The sequence below is a fragment of the Triplophysa rosa genome, linkage group LG1, assembly GCF_024868665.1.
Source record: "Triplophysa rosa linkage group LG1, Trosa_1v2, whole genome shotgun sequence".
NCBI classification, from domain to species: Eukaryota; Metazoa; Chordata; class Actinopteri; order Cypriniformes; family Nemacheilidae; genus Triplophysa; species Triplophysa rosa.
Window position 1 is genome coordinate 6148923 of NC_079890.1, and position 23493 is coordinate 6172415.

Below are 23493 nucleotides of genomic sequence, written 5' to 3' on the forward strand. Positions count from 1 at the left end.
GACCTGTGATCAGGACCCAACGCAAAGCTACTTTACATGGCTATTAAATATTAGATAATGATTTAAAATATTTTATAAGGTTGTTTGTAAAGTAAGCAGAACTTTTGTGAGAAAAACCCATTTATTTTTGGTTTAAGGCAAGATGCGAAGATAAAACAAGACGAATGTCCAATTGGATTTCATGTTTTGTATAATTTCATATATGTAATTAATTAGGCATATTTGTTACCCTGGACCACAAAACCAGTCATAAGTAGCACGGGTATATTTGTAGCAATAGCCAAAAATACATTCTATGGGTCAAAATTATCGATTTTTCTTTTATGGCAAAAATCATTACGATATTAAGTAAGGATCATGTTCCATGAAGATAATTTGTAAATTTCCTATGGTAAATATATCAAAACTTTATTTTTGTGAGTGGATGCAGCAAATCCCGAACAAAAATGGCCAGAAAAAAGCCTACAAACTTCGCTCGCTGCTGTCCGCTCCTTGGGAATTACCTACTCAAGTTTGGCATCTATGTAAAGTTTAGAATTTACGCTTTCAGGTTCATCTCCTCTCCACAACGTCATTACAGCGGTAAGACAATAGAGAGCGTTAAAACAAACCTGCAGAGGGGGCCCATTAAAAGTTTTTGCATATGGGGCTGGACCTGACTTGCTACGAGAGAGAGTTGCGACAACGGAAGTTCAAAATTTTCGCGTCACGTGATTTCATGGCACCTTCAGATAGTTCCATGAAGTTATGTTTTCTATTTAAATGCTTTATTTCTTTCATTTTAATATTTATTAAATGACTTGCGTCTTTAAATGGGTTAAAAGTTGGCCTCAATTGGTCTGTTTAGCCGCAGCTCCATGCGTTACTAGTAACTTCCGGGAACTATTGAGAGGCTCCATGAACCGCCATTGCTGTGAAAAAAAAAATATCGATTCAATTACAATTGTATCGATCTGATACCAATACCAGTGTTGGCATCGATACTATCGATATTTAGATCGATCCGCCCACCCCTAGTCGCAGCGAGCTCAGACACAGAGCGGCCAGAGAAACGGAGGAGCGACGGCTGTAAGGCGTTTGTGCAAAACTGCGGAAAAAGTGTGGGTGTTGAACCCTCTCACCGGGAAAAGTGTGGGTGTTAAAACACCCACATCCCCCACGGGTGCGACGCGCCTGATATTAACCCTTGATAATTTTTAATCAAATGCCCAACTTCTGTCAGAGCCTGCGGCTGTGTGGACAGTGCTCCAGACATGTAGCGCAAATGCCCTTTTGGCAACCCGAGTTCGAGTCCAGGCTCAAGGTCCTTTCCTATCCCACCCCCTTCTCTCTCCCACTTCGCTTCCTGTCCTCTCTACCACTGCACTGTATAAAAATAAGGGCAAAAGGGCCAAAAATAATGGTATTTATGCAAATGCCTTTCTTTGTTTATTCAGGTATATGTCTGTAGAAAAATACCCCAGTAATCCTCTTCCAGTCCACTTCTGAGGAGTCACAAGAAGATGTGTTTCTTGTCCATTCCGAATTACTCCAACACGTAGGATTTTCTGCGTCAGGGACAAGAGAAATAATTCAGTTAGACACATTGAAATTCAATCTTAATGTAATAAATAGATGTAAAAAGATGTGACTAAGCTATAGTGCTTTTTTTTCATTGCATGTAGAGTGTTGCAACGCACCCCTTCACTGTGTTGGACAACAGAAGCAATGTCATGCAGATTGCTGAAGTTTTGTGTATTTACAGAGCCAAACTCTATAACCTCATCACCAACTCGTAAACCCTAAAAGTAGAAAAAATGGATAAAGTCTTATTTAAAGCCAGGTTTGCATTTTCCATGATCAAAAAACAACCATGAACAAACAACCACATTCTATAGTGCTCAACAGTAAACTCTAATTATATCATTAGTTTGTGCTGAGACTATAATCTGCCCAATCAGAAAAAAAGTCATACGTAAATCTTGTTACCTTGAAATAACATGGAAAAAATAAGCCATTCATACAAACCAGAAATGTGTAACAGGGCCATGTTGACTTTACAAGCTTTACAGAATTTGTGAATATAAAGTTTGAAAGTTGATTGGAAGTATGAACTTACCGCTTGAAAAGCAGGGGAGCCCTGAGTTACAGTGTTGACAGTGGCAAATGGGGATGACATGGATGCCACCTGCTTAGTAGCTTTTGTCTTTGCATCGTCCCTCTCGTGCCCAAGCTTTGCATTGGCATGCAGTGTATGAAGTGCCTTTTCTATCTCCATCATGAGAGCTTTATGGTCATTCTGTAAACCTAAAAAAAGAGATCTGATTTAACACAACTGGGATATGGCATATTAACATTATCTATGCAATTATTTACACTGGTTGTAAATGTAAACTTCTTTAATAACATTATTCTTAAAACAGATAAAAAATGTACTCACAACAGATACTTTGCCTTGCTGTCCGGACCGCATACAAATCCACATCAGCTCGAGGAAAGCCCTCAACATCAACCAGAGGAGCATGTAATCCTACATCACCCTGCTGTGTAATATGTTTGTTTATTAAAAAGTAGGCAATTTTACATTTTCACATAATATCTGTTAGATGACAGCTACAAAATGATACAGTGGAAACATTTATTTACATTACATTACATTTACTTTTTTACTGTATTTACAACCAGATATTGGAATAAATCGCTCAAAATCAATGTTTATTTGGATTAAAATAATGTACTTTAGTCCTGTTGTTTATTTGTACTGTGAAATAAAATGTATTACAGCGGACTGTAATAAAATAAAATTAAATTAAATGTATTCAATTTTGAGAACACTCAGTTTACTGAGGTTATTTATTTTCATTGATTGTGGTGAATTCAATATGTTTAGTGTAGTACTTTAGCTAGTATATATAGTATAAATATATATTGGATGAATATCATCATTAATCTTGAGTGATTCCATTTTATGGAAAGTGGTCACAATGTAAGGGATAATGTAAGGCCGGTTGCTATCGCAGAATAAAGCCAGACCTGTGATCAGGACCCAACGCAAAGCTACTTTACATGGCTATTAAATATTAGATAATGATTTAAAATATTTTATAAGGTTGTTTGTAAAGTAAGCAGAACTTTTGTGAGAAAAACCCATTTATTTTTGGTTTAAGGCAAGATGCGAAGATAAAACAAGACGAATGTCCAATTGGATTTCATGTTTTGTATAATTTCATATATGTAATTAATTAGGCATATTTGTTACCCTGGACCACAAAACCAGTCATAAGTAGCACGGGTATATTTGTAGCAATAGCCAAAAATACATTCTATGGGTCAAAATTATCGATTTTTCTTTTATGGCAAAAATCATTACGATATTAAGTAAGGATCATGTTCCATGAAGATAATTTGTAAATTTCCTATGGTAAATATATCAAAACTTTATTTTTGTGAGTGGATGCAGCAAATCCCGAACAAAAATGGCCAGAAAAAAGCCTACAAACTTCGCTCGCTGCTGTCCGCTCCTTGGGAATTACCTACTCAAGTTTGGCATCTATGTAAAGTTTAGAATTTACGCTTTCAGGTTCATCTCCTCTCCACAACGTCATTACAGCGGTAAGACAATAGAGAGCGTTAAAACAAACCTGCAGAGGGGGCCCATTAAAAGTTTTTGCATATGGGGCTGGACCTGACTTGCTACGAGAGAGAGTTGCGACAACGGAAGTTCAAAATTTTCGCGTCACGTGATTTCATGGCACCTTCAGATAGTTCCATGAAGTTATGTTTTCTATTTAAATGCTTTATTTCTTTCATTTTAATATTTATTAAATGACTTGCGTCTTTAAATGGGTTAAAAGTTGGCCTCAATTGGTCTGTTTAGCCGCAGCTCCATGCGTTACTAGTAACTTCCGGGAACTATTGAGAGGCTCCATGAACCGCCATTGCTGTGAAAAAAAACTTTTCCATTGGAGTCAACGGAGTTGATTCAACTCTCTCTCTCTCTCAATGGCTCTGCTGTGGTCAATCCTCAAAAAGCGAGTGGATAAACAGAAGCCCACAAAATGTGATCAACTCAGAGCACTAATAAGGCAAGAAAGGATCGCCATCAGTCAGGATTTGGCCCAGAGGCTAATATCCAGCATGCCAGAGCGAATTACAAAGGTTGTGAAAAACAAGGCTCAACTCATTAAATATTGACTCTTAGCATATATTATGTTTTTGTCTGTTTTTTCAAATGTCGTGCCACCTCAGGCTCTCGCCAAAATTATGCTGCGAGTCTTCACAAGAAATGCTGCGTGCATTAGTGATGGGTCGTTTTTGAACGAATCTTTAATGTGACTCGGGAAGAACGAGTCGTCTCGGGGAGTGATTCGTTCAGTCGCGCATGCGCATTGCGCAACATTCTATGGGTCCTGTACTGGAATTAGTAAATTAACTAATTTCTCTGTCCAAAGCTGTCATGTCACGTGACATAAGAACGAACGACTCAAACCTGAAGACTCGGGAGGTGAAATAATCAATTCTCTTTCCGGCTCTGACTGCATTGGTTAAACGTACGAGGCTGTCATGTGATGAACGAACGACTCAATCCCGAAGACTTGGAAGGTGAACTAATCAATTCTCTTTCCGGCTCTGACTGCATTGGTTTAGCTTACGAAGCTGTCAAGTCGTGAACGAACGAGTCAAACCCGAGGACTTGTCAGATAAGAGGTGTGGTGAGCTAATCATAGACTAAAGACCCAGGTAAACAATGAATTTATCTTTTCTGTTTCTTATAAGCATTATAGTTTTGTATTGTTTGTAATGTGATCAACGTTTGCATAAGTAGTAGATGTGTTAGGAAAGTAACATGTAACATTTTAATTATATTTTGCTAAAATGAACGAAATGAACGATATGACTCGAAAAAAGATTTGTTCATTTTGCTGAACGAGACTCAAAGGTCCAAGTCAGTAAAATGATCCAAACTTCCCATCACTAGCATGCATTTAACAGTCATTTGTAACTGCAGTTGCAACATTACGCCACAGTGGAGGCGCTGTTTCGTTATCAGCACACTGAGGCGCTAAAAAGAGTTGCAGAACAAGAGCCAGTCTGTGTTTCACGGTAGGGCTGTCACGATTATTAAGTAATCGTCTCATCGCGATTGTTTGACCTCATCGCGATGGTTTCAGATCATCGCAATTATTGCACATCTCTATAGAAGACACTAGGGGGAGCTGTAGTGCATCTGCATATTGCATATTTTATTGTATAGATTGTAACTAAAGCATGGTAATACTTGTAAAATGTACCCCACAACACAATCACTTCAAAATACTAAAGCATATACCATAAAAATAACCTGCAGAACAATTTAATATTATTTCAGTGTGAAAACCAGTCTACCAAAATCTCATTAACATAGAAGTAAACTTTATTGTAGTCTTGCAAGTGAGAAAAAAACAGACTAGAAGCTTTTCTATGACTGATAGCATTTTAATGGTGGCTTCAATTCACTTCTGATCAATTGACTTAATTTACAAGTATTTGGCGGTTATATTATTGACAGGTAAAAGCCTAAACCTTAAGTATGATGACCCAATTTTTTCCTATGTATTTCCAAGAAAAAGAACATGGTCTTTATATTCAGAACAATATGGTCGTTTCAAAGCTGAATAAAAAATGTATGAGAATTAAAAGTCAAAGCTCTAAAACAGACAATTAATCGTCATAATCGCAATGATTTATTAGACAATTAATCATCAGCCAAATTTCATAATCGTGACAGCCCTATTTCACGGCTGTTTGTTTTGCATCCAAGTACGTTTAATTTCTTGAAATTTCTTAAATTAACATGACGTACATCATTGTAATGTCTTTAGCTGTGCAGTTGGATCGTTGAATCAGCGTATACTGTACACAGCGAGTTCGCCAGTATGAACTCACATTGCGTTCAGAACGACTCGCACATAGGGCTGGGCGATATTGACCAAAATTCGTATCTCTGTATTTTTTTGATAAAAGACGATATCCGATATGTATATCGATATTTTCTACCAAGTGGAATAAATGTTTACTAGCAAGTCAAAGCATTATGTGCGATGTCACAATCACCTTTATTAAAATGGCTTGTGAAAAGAAATTCAATGACAGGGTTTTTTCCCTATTTGAAAACATACAGCTGCACACCACTTGCTTAAAACATGTAAACTGTAAACAAAAATTATAATAACAGGGTTTTTCCTGGCTCAAAATGAGGCTGAGGTGGTGCCATCCTGATCTTGTACACACACGTAGGCCTACCGTACCTTTAAGTAACCACTTATAAATAAAACATTACTTTTATTCAACCAAACAGAAATGTTTTTTTAATCAAATAAAGCTTTTTTATCATTTCAACTAACTTTTCAGCCCACAATAGCCAACTGAATGAACCAGTCTTTCTAAATGAGCAAAGCTCATTCACATCTTGCATTCTCTGTGGTTCCCTTTAAATGATTCAAGGATCTCTTATATTCGCCAGTGACTGAAAAGTTCAATAGTTTAAATGAATCCGTTCAAATGAGTCATTCGTTTGCGAGTCGTTCTGAACGCAATGTGCGTTCATACTGGCGAGCTCGCTGTGTACAGTATACGCTGATTCAACAATCCAACTGCACAGCTAAAGACATTACAATGATGTACGTCATGTTAATTTAATAAATTTCAAGAAATTAAACGTACTTGGATGCAAAACAAACAGCCGTGAAACACAGACTGGCTCTTGTTCTGCAACTCTTTTTAGCGCCTCAGTGTGCTGATAACGAAACAGCGCCTCCACTGTGTCGTAATGTCGCAACTGCAGTTACAAATGACAGTTTGTTAAATGCACGCAGCATTTCTTGTGAAGACTCGCAACATAATTTTGGCAAGAGCCCGAGGTGGCCGCTTTCAATTTCTCTATGCAGGAAAAACCCTGAATAACTTTCGTTACTGTGCGTTCAGACCGCCGCCGTTGAGCGCGTCAAAAATCGCTCTGGCTGCCCTGCCAACAACGCTGTAGAAAGAGTCTTGGGCGCGCTGACGCTCTGACGTAGATCGAAATCTTATCTTGTATTTAAAGGGGCCTCAAAGCAAACAAGCTTGTTGATCTTGTGCAGACTGACCACAAGAAATTGATCGGTGGAAAAAACTTTATTGTAGTTACAAGTTTGCTAACGAAATAATATTCTGCAGCAGTAACACTGTTTTGCATTCTCTGGCGCTAAAGTTAGCATGAAATTTCCGCTTATTTACAGAAAATGTATAACGTTAATGACGTAAAATCATCAGCAACTCACAAGGAACACAAACAATCTCAGACACCTTGGTCCATGCATCATTTTATTTATGTCCCTGTACGCAAACAGGGACGCGTCGTATAGGATTGGGAAACCCGCCACAGCAGTTATCAACTTCTCCTCCATTTTGCTTGGGAACTAATGTGGTCGGAACCAAAGTTTACAGGGCTGCTTTCTCTGGAATCAACTCAAGAGATGGACTTCTACGTTCCGATTGGTTGCCGCCGAACCACGTCATAGCTCATTACCATAAAGTTGACCTGATTTCAACTCTCCTTGACGGCCGAGACGCGCCGCGCCGCTCCTCGCCGCTGGCTCACATTGAAAATGAATGACTTCCGGCCACTTTGATGCTCTCGACGGCGGCGGTCTGAACGCACAGTTACTTTCGTAAGGCACGCTGCGGGTAAAAGAAGCTTCCAACGTAGTCTCGCATAGCCAGACCTCATCACCCCTTTCTTTGGCCAAGGGCCGCTCAAGAGGCCACGTGACTGACAATAAAGCAACCAATCACGTTTCGTTTTGTGCCACGTCATTTTTGCAGGTGGTGGAAGAGATTTGTTGTGCTTCCACCTTTTGACATAACCGTTTTATGGCATTGTTTACAGATCGCTTGTTGTTGCTGCTCATCAGATCTTTTAAATCCGAACCATTTCCAAATAACTGAACCATTGTTTTTCTTTTTACAAACCAGATCATCTTCTGCTGTGTGGACTGGCACTGCGGCTTCCTCCATGTCATAAGCAAACTTGTAGAGCGGGCGAGCGGGGTCTGTCCGGTTCGCGTGCAGAGCGAGAGTGCTCTGCTCACTCTGCGCATGGGCACTGCGCATGTCAGACACCACAGAGCCGCTTCAAGTCGAACACACCCCATATCAATATTAATGATATTGTCTAATCCCGCATCGCGTTAAAAATAAATATCGATATATCTTAAAAATCGATATATCGCCCAGCCCTACTCGCACACGAATGACTCATTTGAACAGATTCATTTAAACTATTGAACTTTTCAGTCACTAGCGAATATAAGAGATCCTTGAGTCATTTAAAGTGAACCACAGAGAATGCAAGATGTGAATGAGTTAGACTGGTTAATTCAGTTGGCTATTGTGGGCTGAAAAGTTAGTTGAAATGATAAAAAAGCTTTATTTGATTAAAAAAACATTTCTGTTTGGTTGAATAAAAGTAATGTTTTGTATAACTTAATAATTGTCATTTTTATCTAATTTTATTAGAACTTTTAATATGTCAAACTCAAAGTGACTTTGGTTAAGCCACTTAAAGGTACGGTAGGCCTACGTGCGTGTGTGTACAAGATCAGGATGGCCACCTCTGCCTCATCTTGAGCTCTGGAAAAACCCTGGAACCGATATATATATATATATATATATCACTCACCTAAAGGATTATTAGGAACACCATACTAATACGGTGTTTGACCCCCTTTCGCCTTCAGAACTGCCTTAATTCTACGTGGCATTGATTCAACAAGGTGCTGAAAGCATTCTTTAGAAATGTTGGCCCATATTGATAGGATAGCATCTTGCAGTTGATGGAGATTTGTGGGATGCACATCCAGGGCACGAAGCTCCCGTTCCACCACATCCCAAAGATGTTCTATCGGGTTGAGATCTGGTGACTGTGGGGGCCATTCTAGTACAGTGAACTCATTGTCATGTTCAAGAAACCAATTTGAAATGATTCGAGCTTTGTGCCGACATGCCCCGACTCCTCACCTCCTCGCTGAGACCCACCTACATCTCACCGCAAGCCACGCCCCCCGACCCTCCCTCGCTCCTCACTCAACACCCGCCCTCCACCTCCGACCACTCGTCGAAACAATGTCAGTACGGCCCGCCTCTTGGCACCTCTTAAACCCTGCAATCTGGCATACAGGCCTAAAGTGTGCCAAGAAACACATCCCCAACCATCTAACCACCCACCGCACCCACCCGCCCCTCCGCCACCAGTCGCTACCACCCGGCCCATGCAGCCCATCCCACTGCTCCCACATCTTCCGCTCCCCCTCTCACCCGCAAATTCCTGACCCCCACCCACTCCTTCAACCCTGTCCCTCCAACAGCACCAACTCGCACAGACTCATCAGCCGACCAGGCAACCAATCTCGTCCCAGTCTTCAAACTGTCACAATTTGGTGAGCTCAGTGCCAACACAACTTGCTTCAGACACTCCCTTTAACCTCATCTTGCTTCGGAGACGAACTCCGAGTCCCATCCCACACATGTGGCCGGTGCTCTCTCCGCTCGCTATGCCCCTCACGCCCACACCAACGATGACACTACACACCGGCTTCGTCGCCGTCGTGTGTGGCCATTCACACAATGATCTTGCTGCATACCCTACCGCTGCTACCCCCCCGCACGTGGTTCCCGCCCCCCGCCGCCATAAAACGCAGAAGGTCTGTGACTCCACTGAACATCCCCGAAGACAAGTGAATCACGAGCTCAATACATCCGAATGGCCCCAAAACCACCCTTTACATTCGCAGTACTTCTCGCTTATCATCAAAGTTGCTCTTCTATCAGCTTGAATCAGTCGGCCCATTCTCCTCTGACCTCTAGCATCAACAAGGCATTTTCGCCCACAGGACTGCCGCATACTGGATGTTTTTCCCTTTTCACACCATTCTTTGTAAACCCTAGAAATGGTTGTGCGTGAAAATCCCAGTAACTGAGCAGATTGTGAAATACTCAGACCGGCCCGTCTGGCACCAACAACCATGCCACGCTCAAAATTGCTTAAATCACCTTTCTTTCCCATTCTGACATTCAGTTTGGAGTTCAGGAGATTGTCTTGACCAGGACCACACCCCTAAATGCATTGAAGCAACTGCCATGTGATTGGTTGATTAGATAATTGCATTAATGAGAAATTGAACAGGTGTTCCTAATAATCCTTTAGGTGAGTGTATATATATATATATATAAGATGTGGTGTCACGTAGGCCTACCGTACCTTTAAGTGGCTTAACCAAAGTCACTTTGAGTTTGACATATTAAAAGTTCTAATAAAATTAGATAAAAATGACAATTATTAAGTTTGTCATTTTTGACAAATGACAAATGGCTCTGGAAAAACCCTGGAAAAGTTCAATAGTTCAATATATATATATATATATATATATATATATATATGGTGTAAATATCAAAAATATGTTCAAAATTAAGAATAACAAGAGCTCTGACAAAAACTCTGCCCAAAATCCATGGTTACTACACGTTTACTATAGTAACACCATGGTAAACAGTAAGGACAGAAAGAAAAAATACTCGTTAGGGGTGTCGAAATTAATCGTTTTTACGATGCATCGCGATGCAAACGAGGACGATTCGTTATCGGTTCAGTAACAGACCATAACCGGTTATAACGTACTTACGTTTTTCTGACGTCATGTCGCATACGTGCTTTTACTGCTAATCTTTTCAAAAAACCTATATACAGGATAATATATTAGTGCTTATAAATATTTAATGATAATTATAAGCTTGATGTGAAATTGTGACTAAATAAAAACATAACAAATTAAGATTGTCTTTTGAGAGCATGCGAGTACTTGATGCTTTAAAATGGTTTGTATTTGTGAATTGGCATGACTTCAAATAATGTGCAAATGCCGTCAACTGATGCGTGATCACTGAACCAGCTCGAGCTAGCAAATTCTTTCAGTGTCTTCAGCTTTCCACGTTGATTGGCCGTACTCGTGACTTTTTTCAGCAAATCAGATGGGTGGGCATTGCTCTAGGCCAGAGAGTGGCGTGTTACAACAGAGGAGCCAAAAGGAGCATTAGAGCCAAACAGCGCGTTTCAAAAATAAATGAATCTATCTGCAAATCGGTTTTGAAAATGACCGATGTCAATAATCATAAAAATGCTTAATATCGACGTCAATAATCGGCCAGGGCAACAATCGGTCGACCCCTACTTTAAAACTGAAGATATGCTTATCATTGTTTACCAGCATACCATAGAAATGTGTGGAAAAAAATGTACAAATACAGAAGCAGCATACTTTGCAAAACACAAAATGTATGTCACTGCCAATACTTTTGGCCACGACTGTAAACACGTCGAAAAGTTTTCATGTGTCACACTCGTTTCATACCGCACGCGTGAGCAGCGCGTAGGGAGAGCGTTAGCAACGCGTGCTCATTGTCCTTTCATACCAGCAGCGTATGCACCACCATGCTGCCTGGGTAACTGTTACCACATTACAACAATGCAATTTCATATTACGTTATTTACATACATCAATGAGCAAAATATCTTCCAGAACTTCATCAAAGTGCTTTTAAGTAGATTGCATAACTATGATTTGTTATATCTGCCTGTTTCATGCTCTTTTAGATCTGTGTAGTACAAGTTATAAATAAAAAGCCATCGTGCTTTGAAGGATACGAAGTCACTTAAGGGTTAACTCACCATAGGAGAGAGTGACTGACTTGTGATGCGATCGCTTTTCTCTCACACATACGCAATATAAGCATATAACACGATGTCTATGTAGTTTTATCTGTTTTTTCAGAAGGTTATGATGACAGTGGGTTTCAGACAGTAACCTGACAGCGTAATGCGATCGTTTACCACTCATATGCAATATAAGCATAACATCTAAGATATATTTGTATTATAAATCCTTTAAATGTGCTGTTGTGATTTTGATCAAAAAAACTCCTGGCAAAAGTGTTTTTGAAACTCATGGCGACTGTAAAAAAACACATTAGACACCACTTATGTGCTTTAGAGGTAAAAGTGTAACTTTTTCCTGTCAATCCATGTGGATTTTGTCCGTAAAGAATGCACTGTTGCTTTAATTGAGTTTTAGCAGCGCAGCAAAAATAGACTCGGCGCCGAAATGATCGCTGCACTGCTGCTTACGCGCCGCTTCTGCACCGCGAGCACGCGCTGCTTACGCGTGCGGTATGAATGCTCTCATCTGTTAACATTTGCGCCAAAAAAAATACACACTGCTCATGCTCTGCTTACGCGTGTGGTGTGAAACGGGTGTCAGAGGTGGCAGAAAAAAAAAAACGCAGGACGAGGCCAAATGTCAGTTCATCTGTCCTCTCACTTGGAGACGTTTCGCGTAATAAACGTTGCAAAAACAGTACGCTAATAACAGCAGTGTCAGATTAAATAATGTAACGAGCGAATTTAAACCACAAATGCAAGCACAGCGGAGGACAGACCCCAGAGACAAGCCCAGAGCGCGCAACTCTCATACCGGAACGATCATCAGTTCGCCTCGCGACCCACTCGGGAGTGGTTTCGCGTCGGACCGGTTATAATAAATAGCATAAACACAAAGTACATAAGTGCATAAAGTGTAAAAAAAAACAGCATCGGTTTTGCCTTCAAAACTAGTTAGGAGAATCGACCAGAAGGAGGAAGATTTTAAAGAGTTATGCTTTTTTTTTTTTAAGGATAAAAAGAGTACAAAAGAGACAGAAGTCAGAACTAATCGGTCAGGTGCTGATGGAAGAGATGTGTTTTCAGCTGATTCTTAAAGATGGCTACAGAATCTGCTGATCTTGTAGCAGCGGGCAGATCAATCCACAAATGTGGAACAGATCCAGAGAAGGTACGTAAGAGTGATTTTTTTCCCTTTTTGGGATGACACTACAAGACGTCGTTCATTTGCAGAGTGTAGGAATCTGGCGGGTACATAAGTCTGTATTAGCCAGTGAAGATATGGGGGTGCCGAACCAGTGGTGGTTTTGTAGGCCAGGAGCAGAGCTTTGAATTTGATACGAGCGACTATAGGGATCCAATGTAACTTAATGAAGAGGAGTGACATGTGCTCTCTTCGGTTCATTGAAGACCACTCTTGCCTTTGCATTCTGGATCATCTGTAGAGGTTTGATTGTGCAAGCTGGGAGTCCAGCCAGTAGCGCATAGCACAGTAGAGCCTGGACTAGGACTTGCGTAGCACGCTCGGACAGGAAAGGTCTAATTTTCCTAATGTTGTACTGGATGAATCTACAGGACCTGGTGGTGCTGGCAACATGATCCGTGAAGTTTAGCTGATCATCGATTACCACTCCTAGATTTCTGGCCGTTCTGGAAGGTGTGATGGTTGATGAGCCTAGTTGAATGTAGTGATTGTGATGAATTTTAGGGTCGGCCGGGATTACAAGCAGTTATGTTTTGCAAGGTTCAGCTGCAGGTGACGGTCCCTCATCCAGAGCGAAATGTCACTCAGGCATGCTGAAATGCGTGCAGGAACAGTCGGATCGTCAGGCTGAAATGCGTGCAGGAACAGTCGGATCGTCAGGCTGAAATGACAGGTGGAGTTGTGTATCATCCGCATAGCAGTGATAGGAAAAGCCATGTTTCCGAATGACAGAGCCAAGGGATGTCATGTATACAGAAAAGAGCAATGGCCCAAGCACTGAGCCCTGAGGCACCCCTGTATCGAGGTGTTGGGACTCAGAGACCTCACCCCTCCAGGATACTCTAAATGACCTACCTGAGAGGTAAGACTTGAACCATTGTAGCACCACTCCAGAGACACTCATAGCCTTGAGGGTTGACAGGAGGATGTGGTGGTAAACAGTGTCAAAGGCAGCAGATAGATCCAGTAGGATGAGTAGAGATGAGTTAGAGGCTGCTCTTGCCAGTGACCGAGAGCAGCGCAGTCTCGATGGAATGACCGCTCTTGAAACCAGACTGGTTGTTGTCCAGGAGGTTGTTCTGCGTGAGAAAGGAGGAGAGCTGGTTAAATATAACATGCTCAAGAGTTTTGGCAATGAGGGGGAGGAGAGATACCGGTCTGTATTTATCTAACAGTGCAGGATTAAGAGTGGGATTTTTCAGTAGCGGGGTAACACAGGCCTCTTTAAAGACTGTGGGAAATGTACCAGTGATGAGAGACGTGTTGATAATGTTGGTCAGAGCAGGAACAACCGATGGAGAGATGGCCTTGAGGAGATGGGTGGGGATGGGATTTAGTGGGCAGGTAGTCAGGTGGTTAGAAGAAATGACCTTGAAAACGTCATCTTCAGATAGGAGAGAGAAAGAGGGGAGCGAGCATGTGTCTATAAGCTGCATAAGCAGGAAGTTAGTGTGTGGCAAAGAGTGATGGTGGCGCTGTTAATATTCAACAGAGAGAGCTTTTCAGAGGGAGGGAGCATGGCAGAGACCGCAGAGGATAAGCAGGAGGGAGAGAGTGTACGTAGGTTGCGCCGGAATGTGACCAGTGGGTAAGCATGTGTAGTGTCTGGACAAGTTAGGTAGAAATCAAGAGTGATGAGTAAATGATCAGAAGTGTGCAGCGGGGTGACCTGACAGTGATGAGTGGAGCAGTAGCGTGTGTAGATAAGATCTAGTTGATTACCAGACTTATGGGTTGCTGAAGTAGGAACTCGCTTGACATCAAACGATGCAGTCAGGTTGTTGAAGTCGGCAGCCTGTGGTTTTTCAAGGTGGATGTTGAAGTATCTAAGTACCACCAGAGGAGTACCATCCTCAGGGAAGGATGACAGAAGTGCATCCAACTCCTCCAAGAAATGTCCAAGCTGACCTGGGGGATGACGGATAACTACAGCATGAGTTTTAACAGGGTGGATGACAGTAACAGCATGTGAATCGAAGGAGATGTTGTCATATGAGGGTGCTAGCGGTTTGAATTTCCAGTCGTTAGGGATAAGTAGACCGGATCCTTCACCCCTCCCTGATATGCGTGAGCTGTGTGAGAAAGTGTAGTTATTGGAGAGGGTGGCCGGTGTGGCACTGTCCTCTGGCTTGATCCAGGTTTCAGTAAGTGCTAAAAGAGATAGACCAGAATGTTTAGCAATAGCTATAATGAAATCTGCTTTGTTTACAACAGATTGGCAGTTCCATAAACCAATAGGAAAGTAATTAAGGTAGTTGTGGATACTGAAAGAGTGCACAGATTATCATGATTGCGTTGCCTTCTTCGCGATACAGGTGATTTATGAGTTGTAGTGACAGTAGGGATTTGAAAACACACGGTCAAATGTGGAGAATGAGGAACATACAAGACAATAAAGAAAATAAGAGAATAAATAGAAGTGTAAAAAGTGAATACTGAAGTGCAATACTCAAGTCCCTTGTCGATGTCATTGCTCGGTGGAGTTGTGCGGGTATAGTCGATGGTCTTTACACTCTTCGGTCTTCACGCGATGAGGCTTCTGCGGTGGTTAATCACACTTATATACCCGTCTGAATCACGCAATTGAATTCAGCAGGAAACACCTTACAATATCCCACAATAAACAAGCGAAACCAGCACGAGACTTAGACGAAAACAAACGCAACTTCAACACATGACACGGCGGTAGTAAACAAAGCAACGTTTCCTAGCAACGACACTGCGTTAAACTCAATAAGCCAAGAATCAATAAACTTACGCGCTTCTGTTGACTTCTGCTGCTAAACTGCTTCTACCACTGACTGGACTGAGTGCACCATTTAAATACTTTACCTGGCGTTGGACACCTGGTGTAAATCCAAATTTAAGGTATTTGCACATACAGTCCGAAATTTTCGTATGCGTTTTTTCATATTTGCCGCTGGCTTGTATGGTGTCTCTGGATTGTCGAAAACGCCTCTCAAAATGCTTGCTACAGGTGCGAAAAACACAGAAAATCTAACCCAGTCCGAATCTTTTTATGATGGACGAAAATATCGGAGGCAGTGTGTAAATGTGATTGACACAACGCAAGGTCGTATTTATTTTTTAACGTGCATAAATTTCTAATGCAAATTTCAGACTTGGCTTTTAGAGTGAAAATTGTCATTTTACCCCCTTTACAAAATAGTGAATTAGGCCGTGTTCACACTTGACTTCTTTTTTGAAGCTGCTAGCGTCTGTTTTACAAATCCTATGGAGTAAACTGTGTTTTCAAAACAAGTCCTGAGCACTTCTTTTAAACGCCAGCATCTTTTTCTGCAGCTCAGAGCGTCTTTTGAGGTTGAAAAAAGTTAAACATTATTTCCTTTACATAGTAGCGTTAACAATTTTTTATTAAAATATTTAACTTAAACATTAATGTAATCAAATTGAATATAAAACCAAAGTTATCTGCCACTGCCAGGGCAATAACGTTCTGTCTAGTTTGATATAGAAAAACAAGTTTATAAGATTATTGATTTTATTGCTTATACATAAACTCTCTCTCAACAGAAAGTATAAAGTGTACTGTATTTAAAGTATATTTAAAGCACATCTTTAACAACTAAATGATTGTATGCTACCTTTTTCTTTATCTTAACAATTCATATAAGGAGAACACGATTCCTTTAATATGAGTGAGTGTTTTGGGCCCGTCCTTTGTTGTTTGATGAACATTATAAACAGAGATTTTTATTATGCTTCTGCCCCTTTAAGAGCGATCTCTACAGATATACGGATCTAATATACTGTGACGCGTCTGTCTTGTTTCCCAGCTGTTAACGTTCATAAAACGGAGTACTTTTACATGGACCCTTGCTTATATGTGAATTTTGATGTCATTTTGTGTTTATTTGTCCATTTCAGAGTAAGACGACATGAAAGATAACTCAGTTTAGTAGTTTGCGCTCTGACTCTCTATGTGCGCATGTTTAAACATGTTTTCTGCATTAGCCTCACACTGCATACAATACATGTGACGCAACACAATTCGTTATCGTTGCTGTTTTGTACCTTAGCCGGGGAAATTTTTGTATTCTGCAGGCTATTGATTTCCTTCCACTTTATCATCAATAGCAATGAATAAGCCTTACACCAACGTATATTACGTCTTTGTGGGGCGAGGGCACTGATGGATAAGTGCATGGCTGAAGGAGGGGAGACTAAATGGAGTGGTTTGTTCCATCAACTCCACCGTCTGGAAGAGATTTAAAACGAGATGTCCATGTAAGAGTTCGGTACCTTTCTCCATTCAGTTCTGGTGTTCCTGCCTGGTTCATGTGCGCGCTTAAGCAGTCTTAGGCCAACCTCAAATGCTCTCATTGGTTGAGACTAGGGCTGCAACAAACAATTATTTTGATAATCGATTAATCTATGGATTATTCGAACGATTATTCAACTAATCGTTGATTATTTGGCAGATTCATCAGTAGGTTTTGATCAATTATTCAATATTGAGTTTGACCTATTTTAACTTATAAATAAAACAAGGACATTATTTCAGCTTTTGAAAGTAGTGAACTTCGAGCCAGCTGAAGAGAAATTCCTTCAGGTTCTGTCTTCCATCAATAGTCAAACGGCACTGGCTGCCCGTGATGCCGCCAAGGCTATGCGTGAAATAAGTGAATACGTCAACACAATTAAAGGGGAGGTTTTTTGCCTACTTTACCCAAGTTGATACAGTTCTCTGAGGTCTTTATAAAAGAGATGTGACATTTTTCGGTCAAAATACTTCAAGGATGAAGCACAACGCCACTATCTTTACCTTGCAAAAAACGCGTTCTCAAGAATGGCCGCTTCTAAACGGTTCTTCTGTATGATGATGGGCACTTGATAACCACACCCCCAACTTCACGGAGGAGTGTCCACGCCCATACATTCTCAAACTACCATAGAAACCGTTGAGCGTAAGCGTAAATCCTAAGCGAGAGATGGCTGCTGGAGGAGACGAAGCGGTTCAACCTTATATGTTTAGTTTAGTGTGTTCAGTCGCTAATAGTGTCGCACTCAGTCTTGTATCTCGTATGAACTACAGTTTCACAAGCGAACAAAGGACGTACACGAATCAATGTCTGGACACCCACTGTACATGGCGTAATTGTTTTCCAAAAGGAGTCACGTAATGCTTTGTGATTGCTATTAAATGTTGTGAACGGTCTAATTTATTTTCTCCAAAACATCATTTGAACAGAAACGCTGGATTTTACAAACGTAGTGCTACAATTCTGGCGGATAGTCAGACATTAACCAACAATCACATAAGAGAATCTAAATACCTAGCATTCAGCAAATTAACTACACTCAGTCTAAATCATAAGTAACACCGAAACATTCCTGTCAAACACAACTTTGGTTTGTGTTAGCGTAAGTTGTAGAGCGGGGACTACAAGTGGTGCTCCCTGAACTGAAAGAACAGGCTAACGTATACATTAACTTACTTAAAAATACTTACATTTTCCTCATCTGAAGCTTTGGCTTCTTCAGTTGGTGTCGCTCCCTCTTTCAGGAACAATTCTGTAGCAAATCCTGCTTTGTACTGGCCAAGGTTGACAAAGCACTCCGACTTGAAGTGATTCGCGCACACAAACAGGTTTTTGCCAACTCTTTCCAGAGGATTCCCATTAAAAATAAAAATAATCCACTGCTCTCGCGTCTTCTCTGAGGCTGTGACTCTAAATAATGATCTGTGCTGGTCTGTGCACTCAACAACAGAACACTTAGCACGAACGTTCGCCATTGCGTTATTACAGATACACTCGTGTTGCTTGCAAAACCACAATGGCGCGCCATGGGTGGAACCGAGCAGACTAAGGGGCGGTGATATTACAATAAGATCATTCTCCTATGTCAGAAGAAGTGCGTTATCTGAAGCGTTGATTTTTTCTCATGCTTTCAGAGAAAGGCGTAACAAAGCAAAATGACTGGATTGTACTTTTTCACGTTTTCTGGGTTGGTAGATGCACCGGGGAACTGATTATAGCACTCAAACACAGAAAAAATTGTATTTTCGTGAAATGTCCCCTTTAACAACATATACACACACTACACGAATTCCTCCATTCTATCTCACAGATTAAAAGAACTCCAAAACGAAATGGAGGAAGCTGACATTTTGAGCCTAAAACAACCATGCTGTCACTAAAGAGGGCAGTTAAGGGTACACTGTATGCGCCAGCTGGGTTGCACTGGTGTTGGAGTTGGAGGAAGAGGAAGCTGCGAGAGACTGCCCAGTAGCTAAGGGTACTAGAAAGCACCTCCAAAAATACACATTCCCTGCTTTAACTCACCTGCTGATTGATGTCTTGGCTGTGGTGAACTGCATGAATCTGACGTTCCAGAAAGATGATGTTGACATCTATTCCATCCAAACTGTCGTGAACATGACTCTTGCTAGCCTAGAGGACTTAATGAGTGGGTCAGGTGAAGCAGAGAGTAAATTCAATGGGCTTTTCAAGACGGCAAGTTCTGTAGCATCACCCTGATGCGGGCGGACGCACAGAGCTTTTCAGTTTTGCGTAAAGATTACATCGCAGAGGTCACCAAATATATCAAAAAAAGTTTCCCTTTGGAGCATGTGGGCGTCATCGCTGACCTCAGCACCATACTCCATGCAGATCGCTATCCGGCTGCTGACAGCGTGTTGAAGAACTATGGGCTGGATGCTTTGGAGCGCATCTGTGACCATTACGGGTTACAGAGGGGTGCAGCTGTGCCGCTGGTGCAGAAAGAGTGCATCCAGCAGGATTTCCTCCCAGTAAAACGAGTGCTTGCCGGATCGGGAAGTCCCACATTCAGAGAGTCCTGCAAACTTTTGATCACTTCCCTGGGAGAAATGTTCACAGACTATAAAACTTTGGCTGAAGTGGCGTTGGTAATTCCAGTCTCAAGTGTGGCAGCAGAGCGCGGCTTCAGCCTCCAGAATAAAATAAAAACGGTAACAAGTCGTCTGTCTGAGGCAAAGACGCAAAATTTAATGACAATAGCCTCAGCATGTGTCTCTCTTGATGCGTTTGATTACGCACAGGCAAGCACCGAGTTCAAGTCAATGAAGACCAGAAGAAAGATTAAGGCGTTTATGTGTTTATGCGTTTTTATTAGTTTAATTGTATTTTGTTGGGCATTGTTGATTTGCCTGTTCATTTGCAAAGGTCGCGTTTAAGTGGCACTGTTCGTCATATGAAATGTAACGGACATTCTTTATTCATCTGTTCGGTTATACATAAAAATATGCTTAATCAAAGGTTTAAGCGTTTACGTGTTTTGTTCATATTTTAAAATGTACTTTATTTGTTTAATTGTATTTTGTAATTGTATTTGGTTTTGGATTGTTGATTTGCCTGTTTAGTTGCGACGGTCATGTTTAAGTGTTTTATTGGTTTCACTGATCGTCAAATGAAAAGTAATGCACATTCTTAATTAATCTGTTCGGTTATGCATAAAAAATAAATGCTTAATCTAACATACATACTCTTCGTGTAACTTAATGATAAGAAAAAAAGTGAATGAAAACAAAAGCTGTTAAATGTCTAATTGTCATTAGAATATGAAAATGTACATGAAGGGTATTAATAGATTATGACAGATTTTTTATGATCAAGTCTAGCGTAACCTGCATTATGGTAACAACATGTCATGAGAGTGTGTGGCGCTTATAGAGGGTATGCACGTGACGTCACTTTCCCACGTGAACGCACCAAAACACGCTCTCTCGAGTGGCAAAACACTCAGCAAAATGGCTACTTACAATATCAGGAAACGCAATTCCGCCCAACATATCAGTGTCCAAGGACACCTGGTGCCTTTGTAAGTCCTAAGAATTGCTGTTGGGTCTAACTGCTTTTAATTTCAGTAAATAATTGCATGTTTCAGTACCGGTTTCTCCTATTGAAAGCAGCCATTTTGCTGCATGTTTTACCACTCAAGGGAACGTGTCCAGGCACTCAAGGTGTCCTGGCGTGTTCATGTGGGAAAGTGACGTCAATGCATACCCTCTATAGAGAGCTTATCATGTTTTCAGGTTATTTTAAACTGTTTACAAGTAAGAATACTGCGTTGTTGTTCATCAGCTGTGCCTTTCTGTAAAGACCTCTTCAAGCAGTCTGTAGATGTCAGGCAAATTGATATATACTTTAATTGCAAGTGTCACATTATAAATTTGTTTTACTGTAGAAATATTTCATATACAAGTTACTTCAAATGCAAAAGTTAAACTTCCTCAAAAGTATTAATGCATTGAAGTAAAACTTAAAAAATAATAACCACTAGTTTACCTACAGAATGGTATTTATTGTAAAAAAAATCTCATTATAGTAACTATAGGTTAACCATGATATTTGTAATAGTTTTGAAGCAAAGTCCTAAATAAACTATTTTTTGTCAGAACCTCTAGTAAATTGTGTACTTTTAGTCGTCATTCAGAGTCGTAAAAGAATCGCAATCTCTATTTGAAACAAAAGATTTGTGACTCTCAATTTATCCAGAATGGTGCTGCTGTAGTAGTAACCATGATTTTGGGTGCATTGATTACTATTGGCAAATGGCATGGTTTTACCATAGTAACCATGTTTTAAATATGGTTTTTGAAAACCATGGTTTTCATGGTTATTTGGATATTACCGCGGTTTTACAGTAACCATGTTTTTGGGGAAGTTTTAAACCATCATGGTTAATTTTTGTAAGGGTCGTTTCACCCAAAACCAACGTCAACAAAAGTTTAACTTAACGTACACACTTTAGTCAAACTTACATCTTGGAGCATGTCGTAATATGCCTTGATTTGTTCTTCAATTTCATCCTTTCTTTTCATCAGCAATCTAATGTCCTCTTCTGTTACACTTGGTCCAACAGCGTTTATGTTTTCCTCTGTCATTTTTAAGGCAAATTTGCCAATGTCGTTCTCTAAGAGAGCACTTATTTCTAATAATAACCCCTCGGAATTATTTTATTTCAAGAAATTGATCAATAACTTTAACTCCAGACGACCCTTCACAACTGGTGCGTCTCTTCTTCTTCCTCAGACCAGACGCATCAAAGACGTACTACTGCCCTCCACCGTTCATCTGAAGAACTTCTCTTCTTCTTCTTTCTTTTAAATGGCGGGCTGGCGTCCTAAGCACATGCCGCCCCCTACTGTTCAGTGAACAGTCATATCCCGATCATGTAGTCTATCCCTCTTTAAAAAAAAGAAAAAGATTACAGTTTTTCTCGATTGCTTAAACACATTTCTTGAAATTATGCCTCGTATTCTCAAAACAGTAAAGACAAATCCATAACATCTCACCCAATTTCCCAAACATCCTCTTTTCAGGTCAAAATGAAGCGCTCTTCTCAAAACCATTCAAACTTGCTGAAAAACCAAACTTTTCCTGCAGACATGACACACAAGCCCTAAAATCACCCACACTGCAACATAGTCTTAGACACTGGTGAGATCAATTCAAAACACTGTTACTAATACCTCTTATTGGGATTCAAGAATAATTTGACAGCTTAGTATTTATTAGAATATTCAACATAAAAGAGTGCACATAGAGCAAAGCTCAAGAATGAGCTTTAGGAAAAAATAAAACATTACACTACTGTGTAGATGAAGTAGATGAAGATGATATATCAAAACAAGAAAAGTTCAAAAACCAAAGAACAATATAAACTGGTCATATGCAACACAATACAGTATACAACTGCACAAATAACATTTACATTCAGGCATTCAGCAGATGCTTTTATCCAAATGCGACTTAGAGAGAAGATAAAGGAAACAATACAGTGAAGTGATTTCTCAATAGGAGGCAATGTAAAAACATATGGCATCCTCTGCACCTTTGGCCCAATTTTGTAAAAGTATTCTGTATTTTCTGCAAAAATACAGAACAGGTAAAAAAGGGTGTACACGTGCTACAGTTTACTGGATACAGAATAGTGAAATTTCTCTCATACAATAAAATGTGTACTGTAATTATACTGTATGTTTACAGTTTTTACAATTGCTATGACAATTTTTTCAATTCTCCTAACAATTTTCCTAATTTCTTAACACAGCAACACACATAAAATGCACAATTGGCAAAACTGTTACACATTGTAAACTAAACTCTAACAGTAATTTTCAAAATACAAAAATACACTAACACAATACACTGTATCCCCAAAACACTAACACATGTTCTCTGCTGACAGGAATATTTAATTCAATCATATCACAATGTCATAAAAAACACTAACATCAGAAGGAATTACAGAAACTGCATTATTTTACATGTGGCAGGTCTGCCCTTATAAAATCCTAACTGATGGTTTCTTGAAAAATCTGGACAATAGATTGTTTCCTAGCTGAGATTTTTCTGTAGTCATTCACCAGCCTCTCTGTATGATAGCCTGTGGTTAATGGGGACCGAGGAGCCCCAGCGGGCCTCAATTAGGTTACATAAGTGTTTATTTGCTTTTTTTCCTACATGATAGTTTCCAGAATTGTTTATTTTTGTCTTTTTCAAGTGAGTATTTCCTTTTTGCGCACTTACTGTAAAGTGAATGTAATAACAGTACAAATACACGTTGAAAATGT

The 23493-nt window shown here is 40.3% G+C and overlaps 1 protein-coding gene across 1 annotated transcript; it reads right to left on the minus strand.

Moving 5' to 3' along the window:
- Positions 1-1384: 1384 nt before the first annotated feature.
- On the minus strand, positions 1385-21867 carry LOC130560397 (26S proteasome non-ATPase regulatory subunit 9-like). Its single transcript, XM_057344137.1, has 5 exons — positions 21679-21867; positions 2420-2522; positions 2099-2286; positions 1680-1781; positions 1385-1547 (listed from the first exon to the last, which is right to left on the minus strand). The coding sequence occupies exons 1-5, from the start codon at positions 21799-21801 to the stop codon at positions 1407-1409; spliced, it is 657 nt and encodes a 218-aa protein (XP_057200120.1). The 5' UTR covers positions 21802-21867; the 3' UTR covers positions 1385-1406.
- Between the last annotated feature and the right edge of the window lie 1626 nt (positions 21868-23493).

Excerpts from the sequence above, each read along its gene's own strand:
- LOC130560397 (XM_057344137.1), bottom strand. The coding sequence starts at position 21,801 with ATGACAGAGGAAAACATAAACGCTGTTGGACCAAGTGTAACAGAAGAG. Across the intron at positions 2,287-2,419 it reads AGCAAGGCAAAGTATCTGTT|GTTTACAGAATGACCATAAA; the intron begins GTGAGTACATTT and ends CTCTTTTTTTAG. Across the intron at positions 1,782-2,098 it reads GCTCCCCTGCTTTTCAAGCG|GGTTTACGAGTTGGTGATGA; the intron begins GTAAGTTCATAC and ends TTCTACTTTTAG.